Here is a 19,961-nt window from a genome sequence, read left to right as displayed (position 1 = left end):
TCCGTTCTGTGTGGATTTCCGTAAACTGAATGAGAAAACAATTCCTGACAGTTATCTGGTGGCATGCATACTAGACCTTTTTGTGGAAAATTGGGAGAAGTAGGATATATTCTTCAACAGACCTTAAGCAGGGATTTTTGCAGATTCCTCTTAGTGAAGATAGTCAGGAATCTACTGCATTCTCATTGCCCAAGGGGCATTTTGAGTTTACATGGAGGCCTTTTGGTTTATCAGGTAGCCATGACTGTTACGAGGTTGGTGAAAACAGTTTGCATGGACTATGGGCATGAATATCTTTGTGTACATGGATGATATATTGACTGCAACAGATTTGATCAAGCATCACATGGAAGTGCTGAAGGAAGTCCTGAGGAGACTTAGACTACTGGATTTGAAAACTAAGTTAGCCAAGTGTGACTTCTTGAAGCAGCAGATTGCATGTCATATTTAAAGAGGGGGTGGAGTAAATGATGATAAAGTCAAAGCAACTGCCGATTTTCCTGTCCCTAAGACAAAGAAACAAGTTAGGTCATTCTTGAAGATGACGGGGTTCTTTAGACGATTTGTGAAAGGTTCTCTCTACTTTGGCAGCTCCCTTAACAGATGTGTTGCAGGAGGATATTCAATTTTCTTGGGGGGAGCTGCAACAGGAAGTTAAGGATGTATTAATGAATCCCCCAGTTCTGAAATTTCTGGATTTCAGCGAACCTTTAACACTAGTGACAGATGCCAGTCAGGAGGGTATAGTGCTCGCCTTACGCAGAAGTTTGAAGGGAAATCCCATCCAATAGGTTATTATAGCAAGAAATTTAAGACCAAAGGGTAGTAATGAAAAAAAAGGTTAATGGCTACCATAGATAAGGAAGCCTTTGCTGTGATATCAAGCTTGGTTCATTTTAATATGTAGCTAATGGGGAATAAAGTAGAAGTTTTTACAGACCACAAGGCATTATTAGATCTTTTTAATAAGTCAGATGTTGACTAAAAGAGCTCGATGGTTCCTAACAATCAGAGATTTTGATGCAAAGCTAAAATACAGTAGAGGGCATATATGTGCTATGTGATAGCAGATGCACTTAGTAGAAGTTTTTGAGAGATGGAAGTATTTCAGTTGGGGTTAGTTAACCGGTCAATTCTATACAGTGGGATATCAGTTCTCATAGAGCAAAAGGCAAGATGAGGATGAAATTTTGGTGGACACATAAGGTAAGTTGCCTTTTTCAGGTTTGGAATTAGAGGGTAATCTGTTGGTTAGGATAATTAAATATAAATTAAGGCCAAGTGAAAGTAAAGGGAATACGACACAGATCGTGATTCTGAAAGTCCTAATTCCAGTGGTCTTAGATGGCAAGTTTGGAAGTCCAAAATCTGGGGGTAGAAAAGATGTATAATGGGATGCGTAATAAATATATTTGGAAGAATATGTGGGAAGATGTGGAAAACTTTGTGAAAAAGTGTACAGTGTGCAACGCTTGCAAACCTGGAAATTAGGGTCATATCTGATACCAAGTAGACCTTTTCAGAAGGTGCACATGGGTATCTATGGGGATATTCTGAATTTCTTGAATCAAGGTCTATGCTACAAGTACTTCTTGGTGATAATAAATGAACTGTCAAGGGTAGTGGAAAATTTTCCCAATAAAGCATGAAACAGCAAAGTTGCTGAGGCATTTTTCAATAGTTTTATATAAATATATGAGGTACCTGTGGTTTTGTTGATTGATAAGGGTAGGGAATTTGTAAATAAAGACCTAGTTTGTATGGTGTTTTTATGTTGCATGGAACCAGTGGTTATTCAATGAGGGGACCAACGGCTTTATGTGACTTCCGAACCACATCGAGAGCGAACCTCTATCACCAGAAATACACACTGCTTACCCTTCAGTGGAATGCTCAAGGTGGCAGGCCAAGACCATAACGATCACACCACCGAGGCACTCAAATAAACAGGACCTTAGTGCGCCTGGCAGAAGTTATGGGGATCAGAAGGTAACAATCCTTCCATACAGGACCGGCAGCTAATGGATTATGTGAAACGAGCAAACTGAAAAGTGCTCGAAGCTCTCCAGAAAACTATTGGCGGGCAACAATAAGAACTGGGATAGATCTATAGATACTGTTTAGGCGTAACATTAATACTATGGTCAGGACTATTGAAATGTCTCCATGTGAAGCATTATTTGGTTGCCAAGCACAAGGCACATTTGATTTGTGCCTGAACCTTCTTGTGGAGGAGTGGGGAAACAACTACCATACACTATACTCGCACATCATGCAACTTTTGAAGACCTAATTTTGGAGCTAATTTTAAGGGGGTTGCATCATACATGAGATATAAAATTCATGCGTGTAATAATCACATTTAGTATCGTGTGATAAGATACAAAACCATAATGGATATGCCATCTTTTCCATGGATCTTTAAAAAAAATTTGCTTTACTTCAATGCATCCAATAATATTATATGTATTTTCATATTACTATTTGTTTGTATTATAGAATAAAAACAGCTATCAATGTTTTGGTTTAGAAATCAGCTGAGGGTGGTTGTGATTGCAAGTATAGTTTGTTTTGCTGTAGTGAACTCAAATCAGAGCAACTTTTCTTGCTTCTAGTTAGCGCAAATGAATCTCAAGATACTCTATTTATGTATATGGGACCAGGTTATTTTACGTTATACAAATACTAAGAGCATTATGTATGTATTTACCTTTTACTGGAGTGAAAAACAGTAAGATTAGTTCTTTCATGCCCGATAGTTTTGATTAAATTGTGTTTCTCTCAAATTTCGTTTACGGTCTTTGAGTTTAATGGTACTATACCGAAGTTTGTGAGTTTTTATCCACGTTGCCAATGCACGATAATAGTAGTTAGCAGCTCAACATTCTTTCCTCAACTTCAGCTAAAACTTGCAGATTAAATTTAGCAGTATATGCCCTTGCTGATCTTTTCTACATGGCGAATAAGGATATAAGCTAGTAATGTAAAAATGTATCAGTCCTATTCTCCTTAACGTCATTTGTAACATAACTATAGTAATTTTTACTATCGTACAATGGTTGAAATGCAAGCAAAAAGGCTGTTGTTATTGTATTTAGTTGTTCATAGTATGTAAATCAGCTGTTTCTGGCTGTACGCATTTTCAAAACAAATATATATTACTAATGATACTTTGGCATTCTCTTTTACTTTCTTACTAACAATACTTTTGGCATTCTCTATTACTTTCTTAAACTTAACTAGATGGGATAGATGAAAGATGGAGGAAAACGGGTTATCCTAACTAAAAATTGGAATAGATAAAGAGGAGAAAAAGAGGTTAGCCTATTGTTATTTGGTCTCGTAAATTTAACTTGCATGATGCGTGAGATATGTGATAAAATAATTTTTAAAGGGTGAAAATTTGCAGGTTGCACAATATACGATATCACGCGTTACACGAGTATATACTGTAAGTCATTAAAACTTTACGGGAAAAGGGAGTCATGCTTGTCTCAGCCGCAATCTTGAGTGGAAGACACGAGAAATGGTGGAGAAGAGCAATGTTAAAGAAGAGTTAAAAATTGCTGTTGGGGATAATGTCTTCTTTAAAGTTAATGTGATGAATGGAAATTAAATTATAAGTTTAGTTCCAAAATTTAATGATTCTTTTTAGGATTATTGAAAAAAAAGAGAGGAAACAGTTTTAAGTTTTGGATGAAAAAGACAGGTCTAAGTTTAGCATAATTAAAGATCAAGAAGACAGGAAAATGGTAAAAAAGGGGACACTGCGCAGTTATGCATTTTGAATTTTCTCTGTTTCACAAATGGATGATGAAATATGGAAGACAGAGATCTGTAGTGTTTTTAGTTTAGTTAATCAATCTTATTTTAACACTATATTTTTTCTTTACTATTTTCTTTTTGTGCGCAACTGCAGCAATTCGGCATATCTATCGGGATAATTGTTGTAATAATGGAAAACAGCGGATCCCCATATATTCGCGTTCTCAGGAACTCGCAGACTCATGCATTCACGGATTTCTCACGGGAACATTTCCCCAATTATTCACGGAAAAATTCATCTATCCATGGTATTTTTCTATGAGAAAAATCCACATTCCTTTTTTTTCTCAATTTGATCATAAAATGCACTTTTTGTGATAAAAACTATTAAAAACACAAGGTATAATAATTTTTAGTGAGTTTTTCTTGAGTTTTAGCTAACAAAATAGGGGTTTTATATATTTTTATGGGGGTATGGGGGTTCCGGGGGGGGGGGGGGGGGGGGGGGGGGGGGGTGTGTGTGTGTGTGGTGGGGGGGGGGGGGGGGGGGGCTGGTAAGCATCCCCTGCAAATACGGGGAGGGGGCCACTGTAATTTGGGAGAAATAATGGGGGAAAATAATGTGGAGTGGAAGCATTTGATTGGGGAGTTTTCTGGAGATAATAATGGGTGATATCCTTTGGTTTCTATGAGAAATACTATGGTGTTAGTACTAGGAATGAGGATAAAAGTTGTGTCACTATTTGATATTTAATGGTGCTGATTTTTGGTGTTGATTTTTGGTTGGTGTTGATTTTTTATGTTGATTTTTGGTGATCGGGGTTTATGAGCCAGTGGAGTGATTTTTGTAGTTTTTTGTTGTATTATGGTTTTTGGCAGTGGTACTCATTCATTGTGGTTTTATGGTTTCTGGTAGTTTGCAATTTTCTTTGGTATTATATTTTGGTGGTTCAGTGTATCTAGCCTGAGACAGGTGTTCATATTGGTGGTTATATAGTGGAGGTAGATATTTTTGGTAATATGTAGTGCTGATTAAAGGTTAGCTAGGATTTCCTTTTGAAGATAAATGAGGTTTTGTAGTATGAGTGAGGATTAATGAGGTTTTAGGAAGGATTTATTTTGAGGTTAATGACGACAATGCTGAGTGGTGTCTCAATTGTGCTATTGTTGATGTTTCATTTAGAGTTGGATACTCATAGGGTTTTTCTCATTCTGACATTTTGGATGAAGACGTTTTGTTGTGAGGAATCTAAAGGGGTTATATGTCGATTGATACTGATTTGTTTGTGGCAGTAATTTTTGTGTGATGCAAACTACATTTGGTAATGTGGGAAAGAGTATGGTATTATTATTTTCTATTAGGGTTTTTCTTTTTTACATAGGTTTTTTAAATGATGTGTTATTTTTAGAGAGGTGGTTTAATTTATTTAAGGATACATAACATACAAATGTGGGTGAAACTATAATTGCTGAAGATTAGTTGTATAAACATAACTAGGTTTTGTTGGTGTACTCATCAGATAGGGGTTAATTGTCGAGTTGTCAGTTAGAGATAAAAGCTTTTTCCCATATCTTTCTTTTTATATGGGGTCAGTGGATAGATACTGTTGTTTTAATGAAGAATTTAAGTTTTTAATAACTGTCTATGAGGTTTGGTGTGTATTAGTTCATGACAGATATGTGTGTGGAAGTAGGATTTGTTTCTAAAATGCATAGACTTGTCAAGGTGTCAGTTAGAACTTGTTCACGACGAAACACGGACACACGATAACTTTACAGGATTCCAAGACTCATATCGAGTGGTGACAACAAAAACAACTTTGGATCTACTGTGCCCAGATGTATGGTCTTCACCATAGGTAACAAGGTCACAGATTACTACAAGTACTGAAAATCTTTGATGGCTATTGTGGAGTCGTCTCAGGATAATTTCTTGGGCTAACCAGGATCCACGATATAAGTATCGTAGATTCAAGGCAGCTGCAGGAAGCACTCGCATGGGCCACAGAATATTCAAGTTCAGCAACAAATAGGAGGTACTTACGTTCCTCCATTGGAAGATGATGAATCTACAATTCATAAACAAGGATGTTTATGATACACCAACATGGGAACCATGAGGTGGTAAAAGTTCCGCATACACTGGAACAATTATGGTTCTTCCACTAGAGGATAATGGAGAGGACGATTTTTTTTCTTTGCAGAATGTTACACAGTTCCAGTGATCACTGTTATGGTGGCAATAATGGCAGTCACAATGTGTGTAGCCAGGGCCATCAACTTTGGATGTAACCGACAGGGTAGGAGAAAACCAACATTGTAAGTTGCCTGAATCATGTGGCAGGATAAACAACTGTGATAAAACTATATATCAGTGGCGGGTTCCTAGTATGCGCCAGGGGGCATCCTGGTAGTGGCTGAGGCATATTAAAAGGCCAACTGGAAAGGCAGTAGGTTTAAAATTAAAAATAGAGTTCAAAGGACCCTGTCACCAACAGATTGGAATGTGTAGCAGCACAGTCACAAGTACTTTGGGAAACTTTACGACATTAGCGAATTCCTCGGGTAACTAGGTGGAAACTTGAAACATTACCAAATCTCATGGGTGAGGGCGCGGATGCGCAAGTTGACCTGGTCGATCGGAAGTCATACGATCGTGACGTCAGAAAAATACAGTCATGTGTGTGTTCATACGTTAAACAGGGTGTGTTCGTGGGAAGTTCCACAAGAATTTAGCTATGTGTTTGTATGGCCATCTGTGTGTGTGCAACGTAATATTTGGGTAGTGATGGGGAAATGGATTATTAGACTGCAGTGATTACCAATGAGAAAAGCCGAAGAGGGCGCATAGAAGACTCATTGAGACGATGGATTCGGTTTTTCACCACAGAAAATGAATTCTGTAATTGACAATTTTGTTTGGGAAAATACTGATGGGTTTTTGACAAATGAGAATAGTGTGACATTTTTATTAATTAAGATGACTTAAGAGGTGTAGTTGTGTTTCAAGTTTTTGAATTTTTAAATAAATTTTTCCTTGGTTTTCATGTTAGTTCTTTTGGAGAAATAAAGACTGTTTTGTATCTTTGAATTTAGTTTTAGCCTTAGATCGATAACTGATTTAGCTGCAGAGTTGCCAGTCCTGGGTGGGTGCTAAGATAGGTTAAGTCACTAATTAATGATTTCTTGGCTTTTAATTTCTCTCTAACGCCGATTGGACGTATTAATAGTCGACATAAATTGTCTGTCGGGTGCCGACTGGACGTATTAAACGTCGCTAAAGTTTTTTTAAAAGTTTGTGGAAAAATACTTAATAGGCCTACCAGGCGAAAACTTTTGAATCACGCGCCTGGGGATGCTGGGAGCTCCCGGATAAGGCGTTGTTTTTGTTTTACAATCGTTATGCAGGCGCGCAAGCGCGAATTTCTTTCTTATCGCACAAAAAAGTATCAGTGACACATCTCAGAAATTATTTCGTCACTTTGACATAATTTTTGCACCATTTTAAATTAGCCGTTACATGGAGTATTATATATGAAAATGTGCGCAATTTCATGTAGAATACAACAAAAAAATACTCATAATTGTAGCTTTACTCAGTTTTGAAATATTTTCTATATAAATAACGATAAGTGCCAAAATTTCAACCTTCGGTCAAACTTTGACTCTACGGAAATGGTCGAAAAACGCAATTGTAAGCTAAAAATGATATTGTTATTTTACAATAAAGTTTTGTACATACTTACCTGGCAGACATATACTTAGCTTACGTCTCTGACGTCACGACAGAATTCAAAACTCGCGGCTAACGCGACAGGTAGGTCAGGTGATCTACCTTACCCGCCCGCTGGGAAGCAGGTGTAAGAACCAACATACCTTTCTTGCCAGATTTTTTCTCTCTTATACCTGTCTCCTGAGGGGAGGCTGGGCGGGCCGGGACCATCAATCGTATATGTCTGCCAGGTAAAGTATGTACAAACTTTATTGTAAAATAACAATATAATTTTGTACATGAACTTTCCTGTCAGACCATATACTTAGCTGATTGACACCCTTGGTGGAGGGTACAAGACAGAAAATAACAAAGAAAAGGTAAAACAACACCTGTTGTAGGATAAAAATAACCTTGGTTCTTACCTGTTTAGGCTGAAGACTTCATAGATACTGTCTATTAGTCTGCATAGCCATAAGAGCTACAGCGAGGGCGTGACCTACAGCTGAAAAGACTCTTTGGGTCTACTAACTGGGACTTGATATCCAGCTTACTTAGTAGAATCCAAGTCGGATCATGTCAATGGGGGTTCGCCCTCTTCTATGACAGAACCTGTTCCACTACCAACCGCAGGGAGCTTCAAAACTAAATCCGATCACCTAACCAAACTAAAGTTATTAGTATTACGAAACGAAAAAAGATGCCTACCTGCATCATTTTTCATGCAACCATATGAAACTCAAATAACAAAAACAAGGGAAAAAACTACTAAGGATATGTTCCAGCTCCCTGCCCCAGCACCGAATCCGCCGATACGTACGGGCCTAAAGCGAAGCACTCGTCATACGTAATACTGACGTCTTTTAGGTAGTGGTTGGCGAATACTGAATTACATCTCCAGAATGTAGTTTTCATCAGATTCTGAAGAGACATATCTTATTAAAGGCCAAGGAAGTGGCAATTGCTCTCACTTCATGAGCCTTGACTTTAGGAGCTTGAAATGTTCTTCATTACAAGATCTATGTGCTTCTTTCACAAGACTTCTAATGAAGAAAGACAGCGCATTTTTTGACAATGGTCTGCTGGGGTCCTTTACAGAGCACCAAATTCTGTCCTCAATGCCCTTAAGGGTTTTCTTCTTCTGAAGGTAGTATTTTCTTTAAAATCCTAACAGGGCAAAGAGTTCTTTCAGGTTCTTCCCCTACTAGGACAGATAATCCACGAACCTCAAAGCTCCTGGCCAAGGATTTGAGGGGTTCTCATTCTTTGCTAAAAACGAAGGAAGGAAGGAACAAACCACGGAATCTCCTTTGAAACCTACCCTTCCTTCTAGGGCATGAATTTCACTAACCCTTTTAGCGGATGCTAAAGCCATGAGAAAGAGAGCTTTCCTCGTAAGATCTTTGAAGGAGGCTAAATGTGGTGGTTCAAACCTAGAGGACCTCAGGAAACGAAGAATCACGTCCAGATTCCAAACTTGGAACTTCGTTCGAAGTTTTCTTGGAAGTTTCAAAAGATCTTAATAGATCATGAAGATCTTTGTTATTCGAAAGATCTAAATTCCTATGTCTGAACACAGCAGCCAGCATGCTCCGGTATCCTTTGATAGTAGATACTGCCAAACCACATTTTTCTCTGAGGAAAACTAGGAAATCTGCTATCTGAGTCACAGAGGTACTGGAAGAGGAAAACTTCTGGTTCCTGCCACCACTGGCGAAAGACGTCCCACTTCGACTGGTAGACTTTAAGGGTCGAAGGTCTTCTAGCTGAGGCGATAGCCTTAGCAGCTTTTGTCGAAAACCCCTTCGCTCTGACAAGACTTTTGACAGTCGAAAGCCAGTCAGATTGAGAGCGGGGAGGTTTCTGTGATACCTGTCGAAGTGGGGTTGTTTGAGCAAATCTTGTCTTTGTGGAAGTGCTCTTGGAAAGTCCACCAACCATTCCAGTACCTCTGTGAACCAATCTTGGGCAGGCCAGAACGGAGCTACTAGCGTCATTCTTGTCATCTCCGAGATAGCAAATTTCTTGAGGGTTTGTCCCAGTACTTTGAAGGGGGGAAAGGCGTAGACGTCTAGACCCTGTCCAATCTAGGAGAAACGCATCCACTGATACTGCTCCTGGGTCTGAGATCGGGGAGCAGTAAAGTTCGATTCTTGCGTTCCTTGCTGTTGCAAAGAGGTCGATGTGAGGGCATACCTCTGAGTGGAGGTCCACTCGGAAGGCAGGAGTTTGATTCTTCCTGCTCAGGAGATCGGCCCTGACGTTCCTTTCTCCCTGGTACGAATCTGGTGAGAAGACTGATCTTCCTTGTTTGAGACCACAGCAGAAGATCCCTTGCTGTTTCGTACAGGGAGAAGGAGTGCGTCCCCCCCTGTTTTTTGATGTACGCCAAGGCTCGTTGTGTTGTCCGAAATTGACCTGCACTACTGCATTTCGGACGTGGGGCTCGAAGGCTTTCAATGCCATCCAGACTGCCATCAACTCTTTCTTGTTGATGTGCCAGGACACCTGATCCCCTTCCAGGTGCCTGACACTTCTCTTGTCCCGAGCGTCGCTCCCCAACCTGCTTCCGATGCATCGGAAAACAACACATGGTTGGGGTTTGGCATGTAAAGAGACATTCCTTCCACAAAACAAAGTGGGTTGTTCCACCACCGAAGGTCTCTCTTGATTCCCTTGAGATCTTGAAGGAGAACTCCAGATCTAGGGAGAGACGCCTCCAGTTTCTGGTATAGGAAGAACTGTAGAGGCCTGAGATGCAACCTTCCTAGAGAAACGAATTGCTCCAACGAGGAGAGTGTCCCAGCAGACTCATCCACTCCCTCGCTGTGCATGCATCTTTCTCTAGGAAGGTCGTTATTTTCTCGTAGCAATGAGCTATCCTCTCTGGCGACGGAAAAAGCCCGAAAAGCCAGAGAAGCTATCCGAATCCCCAGATAGATCCGCTCTTGACTGGGGATTAATTGAGACTTCTGGAAGTTCACCAGAAGTCCCAGAGAACTTGCCAATGTAAGGGTCTTTTGAAGGTCCTCCAGACATCTTTCTTGAGACTCTGCTCTGATTAACCAGTCGTCGAGATAAAGCGACACCCTCACTCCCTCCAAATGTAGCCACTGCGCCACGTTTTTCATTAACCCTGTGAAAACTTGGGGTGCAGTAGATAGGCCGAAGCACAAGGCTTTGAATTGGAAGATGTTTCCTCCCATCATGAATCGTAGATACTTCCGTGAAGAAGGATGGATCGGCACATGAAAGTAAGCGTCCTGAAGGTCTAGAGACACCATGCAGTCCCCTGGACGAAGAGCGCTAAACACTGAGGATGTTGTCTCCATGGCGAATTCCTCCTTCTTTTCCACAAAGACGTTCAGGGCGCTTACATCCAAAACCGGTCTCCATCCTCCTGAGTTCTTCGGAACTAGGAATGTCTGTTGTAAAAGCCCGCAGAGCGGGGATCTTTCACTAGTTCTATAGCCTCTTCTCTAGCATGAGATCTACTGCTAGAGAAAAGGCTTGATTCATGATGGGGTCCTTGTACTTGGCCACCAACTCCTCGGAGTTGTCGTCAATGGTGGTCTTGACGAGAAGGGAATGAGGTATCCTTTGCTGACAATCGATAGGACCAATTGTCTGCCCCTTTGTGGGCCCAGACGTCGGCAAAATTTTTCAGTAGTCTGGCACCCACTGATGTCTGGAGTCCTTGATCGCTATTTCTTCCTTTTGACTGACCTAGAGGTTTTACCTCTCTTAAAAGGTCTAGTTCCTCTGGTTGAAGAACCTCTAACAGCGGGTCCTCCTCGAAAGGGCTCCTGCCTCAGAGGAGTCTCTTTCTTGGCCTTGGGTTGGAAGACAGAGCGAGGTTCCTTAGGCCGCCTGGGCTAACATGTCCTGAGTAGCCTTAGCTGAAAGGGCACTCGAGACATCTTAAATAATTTTCTTGGGGAAACAGAAGAGGAGAGAGCTGAGCATACATAAGCGAGGCCCTTTGTGCATGTGAAACTGCCTTAGTGAGAAACGAACAGTAGACAGACCGCTTCTTAATAACTCCAGCTCCAAACAGTGAGGAGACTTCACTCGATCCGTCTCTCACTGCTTTGTCCATGCAAGTGAGGACGCAGTTAAGATCTTCAGGAGACAGTGAATCAGGGGTCTGGGTCTTATTAGCCAGAACTCCTAAAGACCAATCAAGGAAGTTGAAAACTTCCAGGACTCGGAACATTCCCTTCAGTAGGTGGTCAAGTTCGTTCATCCCCACGTAGTCTTGGCGGACAAGAGGGCGGAACGACGAGCAGAATCCACCAATGAAGAGAAGTCCGAGTCCGCAGATGAAGGGAGAGCGAGGCCATAAAGGTTCGCCCGATTCGTACCAGAATCCCAATCTGCCAGTCAGTTTAGAACGGAGGGAAAGAAAAAACAAAAAAAACAGTCTTCCCTTTCTCTTCCTTAGAAAGGAGCCATTCCCAAAACCTCTAAGCGCCTTCTTCATGGAAACAGTAGGTTTCATCCTTACACAAGACGAAACCTTCGACGTCTTCGAAGTGGAGAATAACGAAAGAGGAGAAGGAGGAGCCACAGGAGAAAGGATATCTCCGAACTCTTGCAGGAGCAAATCTTGTCAACCTCTATAGGAGGAAACAGGAGTCTTTTGGTCCTTCTTCTTCTGAGGGATCCTGTTCTTCCTGAGCTGAAGAACCCTCATGATCCTTAGAGGCGCGACTATTCTTAAAAGAGTCTCTAGAGGAAGTAAGACGTATACGTCTTGGAGACAAAGCTTCAGAAACGTGCCTACTTGCAACATCCTTCTTGTCTGGAGGAGTGCGTTTTCCAGATTCTTGGAGTCTAACAGGAGTAAGACGGCTGTCAGGAGCAGAGCGCCTGTTTGAAGAAGAAACTTCTATCCAGGACTCTTGGCGCCCTATCAAAAGGAGAGCGGCTACCAGGCGAACAGCGCCTGCCATACGAGAAGCGGCTACCAGGCTCTTGGCGCCTGAAACCGAGGCGAGAGGATCTCTGGCGACGAGCGCCTACAAGGGGAGAAGCGCCTGCTAGGATCTCGGCGCCTGACTCGAGGAGAGTGAAAGTCAGGAGAAGAGCGCCCTGCCAGGGAAAGAAAGCGCATAACAAAGCTCTTGACGCCTGTCCAGCGAAGAGCGCCTGTCCGATTTAGGGCGCTTGTCAACAGGAGAGTGGAGGCGAGACGAGGAGCGGCTACGAGGTGAGTAGCGGCTACGAGGTGAGTAGCGCCTACTAGGCAATTGGCGCCTATCAAGGGGAGCGATCCTGTCTCGAGAAGAGCGTCTGTAGGGTGAAGATCTCCTACGAGCAGTCTGCTCCTTGTCCGAAGGAGAAACCTGTCTGTCAGGCGAATGGCGCTTGGACGCAGATGGGATCTTGTCCGAAGCAGAAAGTCTCCATGCGAGAATCCGAACGCACAGGTGAGCCGCTTCCGTCGAATAGCGAGAGTCAGGAGAGGGGAGCCTGGACTTCTTTACAGGAAGCGAGACGTCCTTCCTACGACGAGACGACACGCAAAGAGAAGTCCAGCCAGAGCCGAAATCTGCGCCTGAAGGTTAGCCAACACCCTTGCAGGAGAATTCACAAACTCTTGAACAGGTGACAGAGGGCTCGATCTCTGCTCGGGGAACGATACTCTGAGATCTCTTACGTTTCTTCGCTTCCACCTCAGGCTCTTCCGAAAAAAAACTTCAGGCTGGATGGACGGGCGCAGGGAGCGTTCCAGGCTCTCTTTGAAGGGCACGAGGCTTCCGAAGAGCTCCATCCTCGTTTAGGAGAAGGCGAAGGCGAGACGAGAAGCATTGGCGCAATATTTCTCTCTTGGAGCGATCCAAGGTAGCCTGGGAACGATCAACAGGAGCTACCGAGGGATGCCTGACCGGTGGGGATGCTCCCTAACCTTCCCTGCGGCTTTGACTTTCCTCCTCCACTGGGACTGGGAGTCTGGAAGAGGTCTAGGCCTGGAAGCATTAGGGAGCCGATCAGACGTACCTCCACTGCACTGGGTTCACTGCACAAATCACTATTGGAATCACTTTTACCTTCTAATTGTTTGAATTTCCTCTCCATACTGCGAATGGTGGCTTTCATGGAGGCCACTTCCGAAGGCGCATCTTCGGCTTCGGTGCAGGGAGCAGGAGCTGAAACTGACAAAGGAGCTACTTCTAAAATAGGATTATCTATATCCAACTCGCTAAAATAAACCGAGATCTACTACTGCTCTAGAAGAAGCTTTCCTAACTTTATCCTTTTCAAGCTTCCTCAAGTAGGAAGACAAAGACTTCCATTCATCCTCATTCAGCTTTCACATTCATTACAAGGATTATTAAAGGTGCATTCATTCCCTCTACACTTCAAACGTACCGTGTGAGGGTCTACCGCAGCTTTCGTAGCCTCACCTTACACTCAGTCATACAACAAACTCTAAACATAGCAGTTTTCTTAGTATCAACATCAGACATCATGAATCCAAGAAAAATCCAAAGAAAGTCAAATAACTGTCCACAAATCGCGAATGCCAGGCCGAAAAGATCGGGTACTTCACCAAAAGTCCAAAGAAAGAAACAATCCAGGGCGAAAAACGAGAAAAGAATCCAACTGTCAAGAGGTACCGACAACAGGTGTGGTCGACACCGACGACAGAAAAAATCTGACAAGAAAGGTATGTTGGTTCTTACACCCGCTTCCCAGCGGCGGGTAAGGTAGATCACCTGACCTACCTGTCGCGTTAGCCGCGAGTTGAATTCTGCGTGACGTCAGAGACGTAAGCTAAGTATATGTCTGACAGGAAAGTTCATGTACAAAACTCTTATATTCTAGTAATATTCAATCATTTACCTTCATTTTGCAACAAATTGGACGTCTCTAGCACAATATTTTGATTTATGGTGGATTTATGAAAAAAAACTTTTTTCTTACGTCCGTGCGGTAACTCTTCTGATAAATTTTTTTCGTGCGATTGTCGTAATGTTTGCACCATTTTAAATTAGCCGTTACATAAAGTTTTATATATAGAAATGTGTGCATTTCATGCACAATACAACTCAAAACAACCCATGGTTGTAGCTTTTATCAGTTTTGAAATATTTTCATATAAATAACGATGTGCCAAATTTCAACCTTCGGTCAACTTTGACTCTACCGAAATGGTCGAAAAAACGCAATTGTAAGCTAAAACTCTTACATTCTAGTAATATTTAATAATTTACCTTCATTTTGCAACAAATTGGAAGTTCCTAGCACAATATTTAGATTTATGGTGAATTTATGGAAAAAAAAAAAAAAAAAAAAAAAAAAAAAAAAAAAAAAAAATCAAAAAAAAAAAAAAAAAAAAAAAAAATCCCTACGTCCGCGTGTTAACTCTTCCGAAAAAAATCAGACATTTTTGGGGCGATTGTCCGTAATGTTTGCACCATTTTAAATTAGCGTTACAAAGTATTATTATATGAAAATGTGCACCAATTTCATGTAGAATACATAAAAAATAATTGAAGGTTGTAGCTTTTCTCATTTTCGAAATATTTGCATATAAATCACGATACTAGAAAAAAAAACCACGTTCGGTTCAACTTTGACTCTACCGAAATATAGTCGAAAAACACAATTGTAAGCTAAAACTCTTACAGTCTAGTAATATCAGTCATTTATTTTCATTTTGAAACAAATTCGAAGTCCCTAGCAAACAATATTTAGATTTATGGTGAATTAAAAAAAAAAAAAACTTTCCTTCCCTCCGCGCGCAGATTCTCTGCCACAAATCTCCGAAATGCTATTTGTCACATTCTCTAATATTTGCTCCTTTCATTTAGGCGTTTCATAGAGTTTTATTTATGAAAATGTGCACAATTTCATGTAGAATGAAATGTGCATTTATTCATGTAGAATACAACAAAAAATAATTGAAGGTTGTAAATTTTCTAATTTTCGAAATATTTGCATATAAAGAAAATATATAAAAAAAATTCTACATTCGGTCAACTTTAACTCGTTCGAAATGGTCGAAAACTGCAATTGTAAGCTAAAATCTTACAGTATAGTAATATTCAATCATTTATCTTAATTTTGAAACAAATTGGGAGTCTCAAGAACAATATTTAGATTTATGGTGAATTTAAAAAAAAAACATTTTTTTTACGTTCGCGCATTACGAAATTCATGCATCATTTTGTGATAATTTTTCTCTGTGTTGCTTTGATTGTTTTACATGTGTTATACACCAAAATGATTTCAATTTAGTGTACAATACAATGAAAAAAAATTAACTCGTTAGCTTTAACCGTTTTTCTCACAGCGCGATTTGTGAATACAATTATATATGAAATTTTGTTTTGCGCTATCATATACGCATTATTTATATATTTTTTTTTTCATTCTGATGGTTGCATACTAAACTTCAGGCAATGACAAAAAAAAGGAGCCAAAAATTAACTCTTAATCTTGAAAAAAAAACTAAGCGCGCTGGGATTTTTTTGAAAAAATATTTTTTCCGCTTCGGCGCTCACTCCGAGACCCCTTCAGCAATAAGGGAGACGTAAGAGGGTTAATTAGAACAGGGTCCATTAGATCCTCTAACATATAGGTAGATATGCATGTTTCATACAAGTCACTGTGAGTTGTTCTTGTTAATTAGCTACATCCAGAAGGTATCAATGCATTTGGCAACAAAGACCATTTTCCCATCTGTTTTACATTTATGGGTGATCAACGGCTTGTTTGAATTATTTGTGGGTGTCTGCAATACACAGTGAGTTACCACAAGCACATGGCTTTGCAGGCGCAGTTAGCTTTGTGTGCATTATCAGTATGGCCCCTTCTTGTGTAAAGAGGGCGAGGAAGGTGTTGACCCTTCAACAGAAACTACAAATTCTTGAGAGAACTGAGGAAAATTGGTGGATGGCACGTCATGAATCAGTACAGCATTGCAAGGTCAACCTTCCATGATATCCCAACTTCCCAGGACAATCTTTGGGAATGTCTAGGAATCATGCCCCCAAGAGGATGTCCTAGCAATCATGCCCCCAAGATCATGGCAAAAGGCTGACATGATCTGCTTTTCAGTGAATTTGGTAGTTGGCAAGCAAGCTGGCAGTGCTGAATTGATGGCAGCACCTATGAAGTTCGCGGAGGCTGCATGGGGTTGAAGACTTTAAGGCATCCGAAGGTTGACCATTTCAACTGAAGATTTGGCATGGGGTTTTCTAATGAGAAGACTCCTGTGAAGCTTTCGATCCTTCCGAGGAGGAAATGAAGTTTTTTAGCTAATGGAAATTCCCATTGTTGATATTGATGTGCCAGGTTCATCCAGTGAGGAATCTGATGTCTATTTGCTGCCTCTTGATGAACAGGATCTTCTACACAATAATTACAGGACCTTGATGATAAAGAGGAGGAGGAGGAGGAGGAGGAGGAGGAGGAGGAGGAGGAGGAGGAGGAGGAGGAGGAGGAGGAGGAGGAGGAGGAGGAGGAGGAGGAGGAGGAGGAGGAAGCTTTAAGCCTGGCCTACGTGTGTACTGTATATACTCGTGTATCATGTGACTTGTGAAGACCTAATTTGGAGCTAATTTTATGGGGTAGCATCACACACGAAATATAAAATTAGAGTATGTAATAATCATATATTAGTACTGTATGATAAAAATACAAACATAATGAATAGCATCTTTTCCAAGGATCTTTTTATAAAGTTATGCTTTACTTCACTGCATCCAATAATATATTTATTTTTCATATTACTATTTTTTTGTATTATAAAATACAAATATAGCAACCAATGTTTTGGTTGGGAAATCAGCTGAGGGTGATTGCAAGGTATGTCTGAACTCAAATCAGAGCGACTTTCTTGCTTCTAGTTAGTGCAAGTGAATCTCAAAGATATTTTATTATATGGGACAAGGTTATTTTACATTATACGAAGTGTTTTCAAGTCAAATATCACTTAAATATGTATCGTTTGTGAACGAAATTTAGTTCTTTTATGCTAGTAGATAGCGCTGAGGGTTTTAAGTTTACTGTGTAAACAAAAAATCAACAGATTCCGTACATTATTTTTTCACTTGATCTCATCAGAATACTATGAGCTTTATGTATTTATCTTTTATTGCAGTGAAAACAGTGAAATGTGTTCTTTCATGCCAATAGTTTGATTAAAACACATTTCTCTCAAAATTTTGTTTACGGTTGCCTTTGATAGTACTATTACCAAAGTTAGCGAGCTTTATACCAAGTTGCCGATGCACGATAATAGTTGTTAGCAATCAACATTTTTCCTCAGTTCAGCTAAAAACTTACAGGTTAAATTTAGCAGTACGTATATGCCCTTGTTGATCTTTTCTCCATAGCAATAAGGAAATAGTAATGTAAGAATATATCATCCTATTCTCCTTAACGTCATTGTAACATAACTCTGGTAATTTTTTACCATTATATGATGGTTGAAATCTAAGCAAAAAAACACTGTTGTTATCGGATTAGGTTGTTCATAGCAAATCAGCTGTTTCTGGCTGTATGCGTTTACACAACAAATATAACATTACAAACAATACTTTTGGCCATTTTTTGCTAAACAAACCTAGGTCCTTTACAATAGGAATTACTTAAGGCGAAACCTGGACGCGGTCACTGAACTTTCAAACAAGGCAGTGGGTAGTTAACTACCGTTCGGTCGTCGTTGGCTATCCCAAGACCGGGATGAGTGTTCACTTTACTTTCGGCCCAGGTAAACAGATTGAGGGGTAGCATGAGGTGGGCAGTATGTGTAAAGGACCTAGGTTTGTATAGTTAGGAAAAATACAATTTACTTTTAAATTGTGACTTGTTCCTAAATGGCATACAAACTGTCAGTCCTTTACAATAGGAAGACGCGTGATTGGTGGAAAGAATCTGAGTGAGCTTCTGAACCGACTGGAGTTCAGCCTACCTGAGCCCTCCCCCTCCCCCGTCTTCAGAGCAAGGAAGAGGAACCCGTCATGACCTCTGATCGGAGTTAGAACTACGAAATCAGATGGTAACGTTCTACGTGTAGTTGAGACAGCAGGTTGTGCCACGAGGGGATCTCTCTCGGTGCCTTGGCAAGAAGAGCCAGAAGGTCAGGATACCAAATGGCCTGAGGTCATTTGGGTGTCACCAGTATCATTTCAGATTCTGCGTGATCTGCACCCTGTTGAGCACGGTGCGGATCAGACAGAACGGGGGAAAGGCGTATGCTTCCAGGTAGTCCCAAGGATACTGGAATGCATCTTCTGCTGCTGCCCATGGGTCCGGTACAGCTGAGCAGATCATCCACCTTCCTGTTCGTACCAGTTGGCGAACAAGTCTATGCCTGGATGCCCCCATAGGCTGAAGAGCCTTTCCGTTAACGTCTCATGTCCTGCTGTAGGGACCACTCTGTTCCTACCACCTGATTCTGGTGGCTGAGCTTGTCTGCCACTAAATTCCTCTTGCCCGGAATGTACCTGGCTGACAGGCTCCACTGCGTCAGCCAAGGCCCACTCGTGCACCTGCATTGTCAACCCGTGGAGCTCGAAGGGAGGCAAAAAAGTCCCCCCCTTTTGTGGGCTTTTTTTTGTTGATATATGCCACTACCGTGGTAGTTGACGCTTATCAACACCACAGTGTGCCCATCACTCGTTCCTGAAACTCTTGGAGAGCCAGGAAGGCTGCCTTGAATTTGAGAACACTGATGCGAAGGTGCTTGTCGTGATCGTTCCACACTCCTGCAGTCAGCAACTCCTCCAGGTGTGCACCCCACAACCTCTTGTTCGATGCATCCCCCGAGAATAGGAGCATGTCTGGAGGGGGAGTGGTCAGATCCATTCTACTATGAGGTTCCTGTCGTCCAGCCACCAATCCAGATCCTGCTTTACCTCCCGTGAGAGAGGAACAAGGAGGGACTGAGGATCTGTGACTGGGACCAAATGTGAGTCTCCACTGAAGAGACCGCAAGTGCAGCCATCCGTGAGGGACTATCTTTTCCAAGGACGATAGGTGACTGATCACGACTAGCCAAAGCCAGGCAAGTTGCTCCTGTCTTGAAAGGAACCGCTGCGCTAACCTCTTTTGAACTTGCTGATATGAGAGTACGAGGGGAAGACCTTGCTGCTACCATATCTATCAGCATGCCCAGATACACGCCTCCTCTGCTTGGGTTTAAAGATCTAACTTCTCCAAGTTTATCAGGATCCAAAGATTCCAACAAAACTCGAGGAGTCGATCCCTGTCCTGTAGTAACTGTGAGTGGGAGCTTGCCAGGACCAGCCAAATGTCAAGATACCTCAAGAGATGTATCCCGTTCAAATATGCCCAAGCTGAAACCAAGGGTGAAACACTCTTGTGAACTCCTGGGGCGCGGTCAACAGTCCGAAGCATAGAGCCTTGAAACTGGTAGATTGTCTCTCCAAGGACGAAGTGGACCGGTACTTGCGGGAAGACCTGTGGTTGGGTATTTGAAAATACGCATCCTTCAGGTCCACCATAA

The 19,961-nt window shown here is 41.5% G+C and overlaps 1 protein-coding gene across 1 annotated transcript; it reads left to right on the top strand.

Moving 5' to 3' along the window:
- Positions 1-280: 280 nt before the first annotated feature.
- On the top strand, positions 281-17,030 carry LOC135211517 (uncharacterized). The gene is made up of 3 exons (XM_064244822.1): positions 281-413; positions 1,225-1,385; positions 16,857-17,030. The coding sequence occupies exons 1-3, from the start codon at positions 281-283 to the stop codon at positions 17,028-17,030; spliced, it is 468 nt and encodes a 155-aa protein (XP_064100892.1).
- The last annotated feature ends 2,931 nt before the right edge of the window (positions 17,031-19,961 follow it).

Source organism: Macrobrachium nipponense, chromosome 4 (assembly GCF_015104395.2).
Source record: "Macrobrachium nipponense isolate FS-2020 chromosome 4, ASM1510439v2, whole genome shotgun sequence".
Lineage (NCBI taxonomy): Eukaryota > Metazoa > Arthropoda > Malacostraca > Decapoda > Palaemonidae > Macrobrachium > Macrobrachium nipponense.
The sequence above is the reverse complement of the archived record's forward strand: the minus strand, read 5'-3'. Positions and strand labels throughout refer to the sequence as shown.

What these genes read in the sequence shown, in the direction of transcription:
- LOC135211517 (XM_064244822.1), top strand. Translation starts at nt 281, where the DNA reads ATGGGCATGAATATCTTTGTGTACATGGATGATATATTGACTGCAACA. An exon ending in GAAAACTAAGTTAGCCAAGT is followed by an intron (nt 414 to 1,224) that starts GTGACTTCTTGA and finishes TGCCTTTTTCAG; the next exon opens with GTTTGGAATTAGAGGGTAAT. An exon ending in AATCTGGGGGTAGAAAAGAT is followed by an intron (nt 1,386 to 16,856) that starts GTATAATGGGAT and finishes CAATAATTACAG; the next exon opens with GACCTTGATGATAAAGAGGA.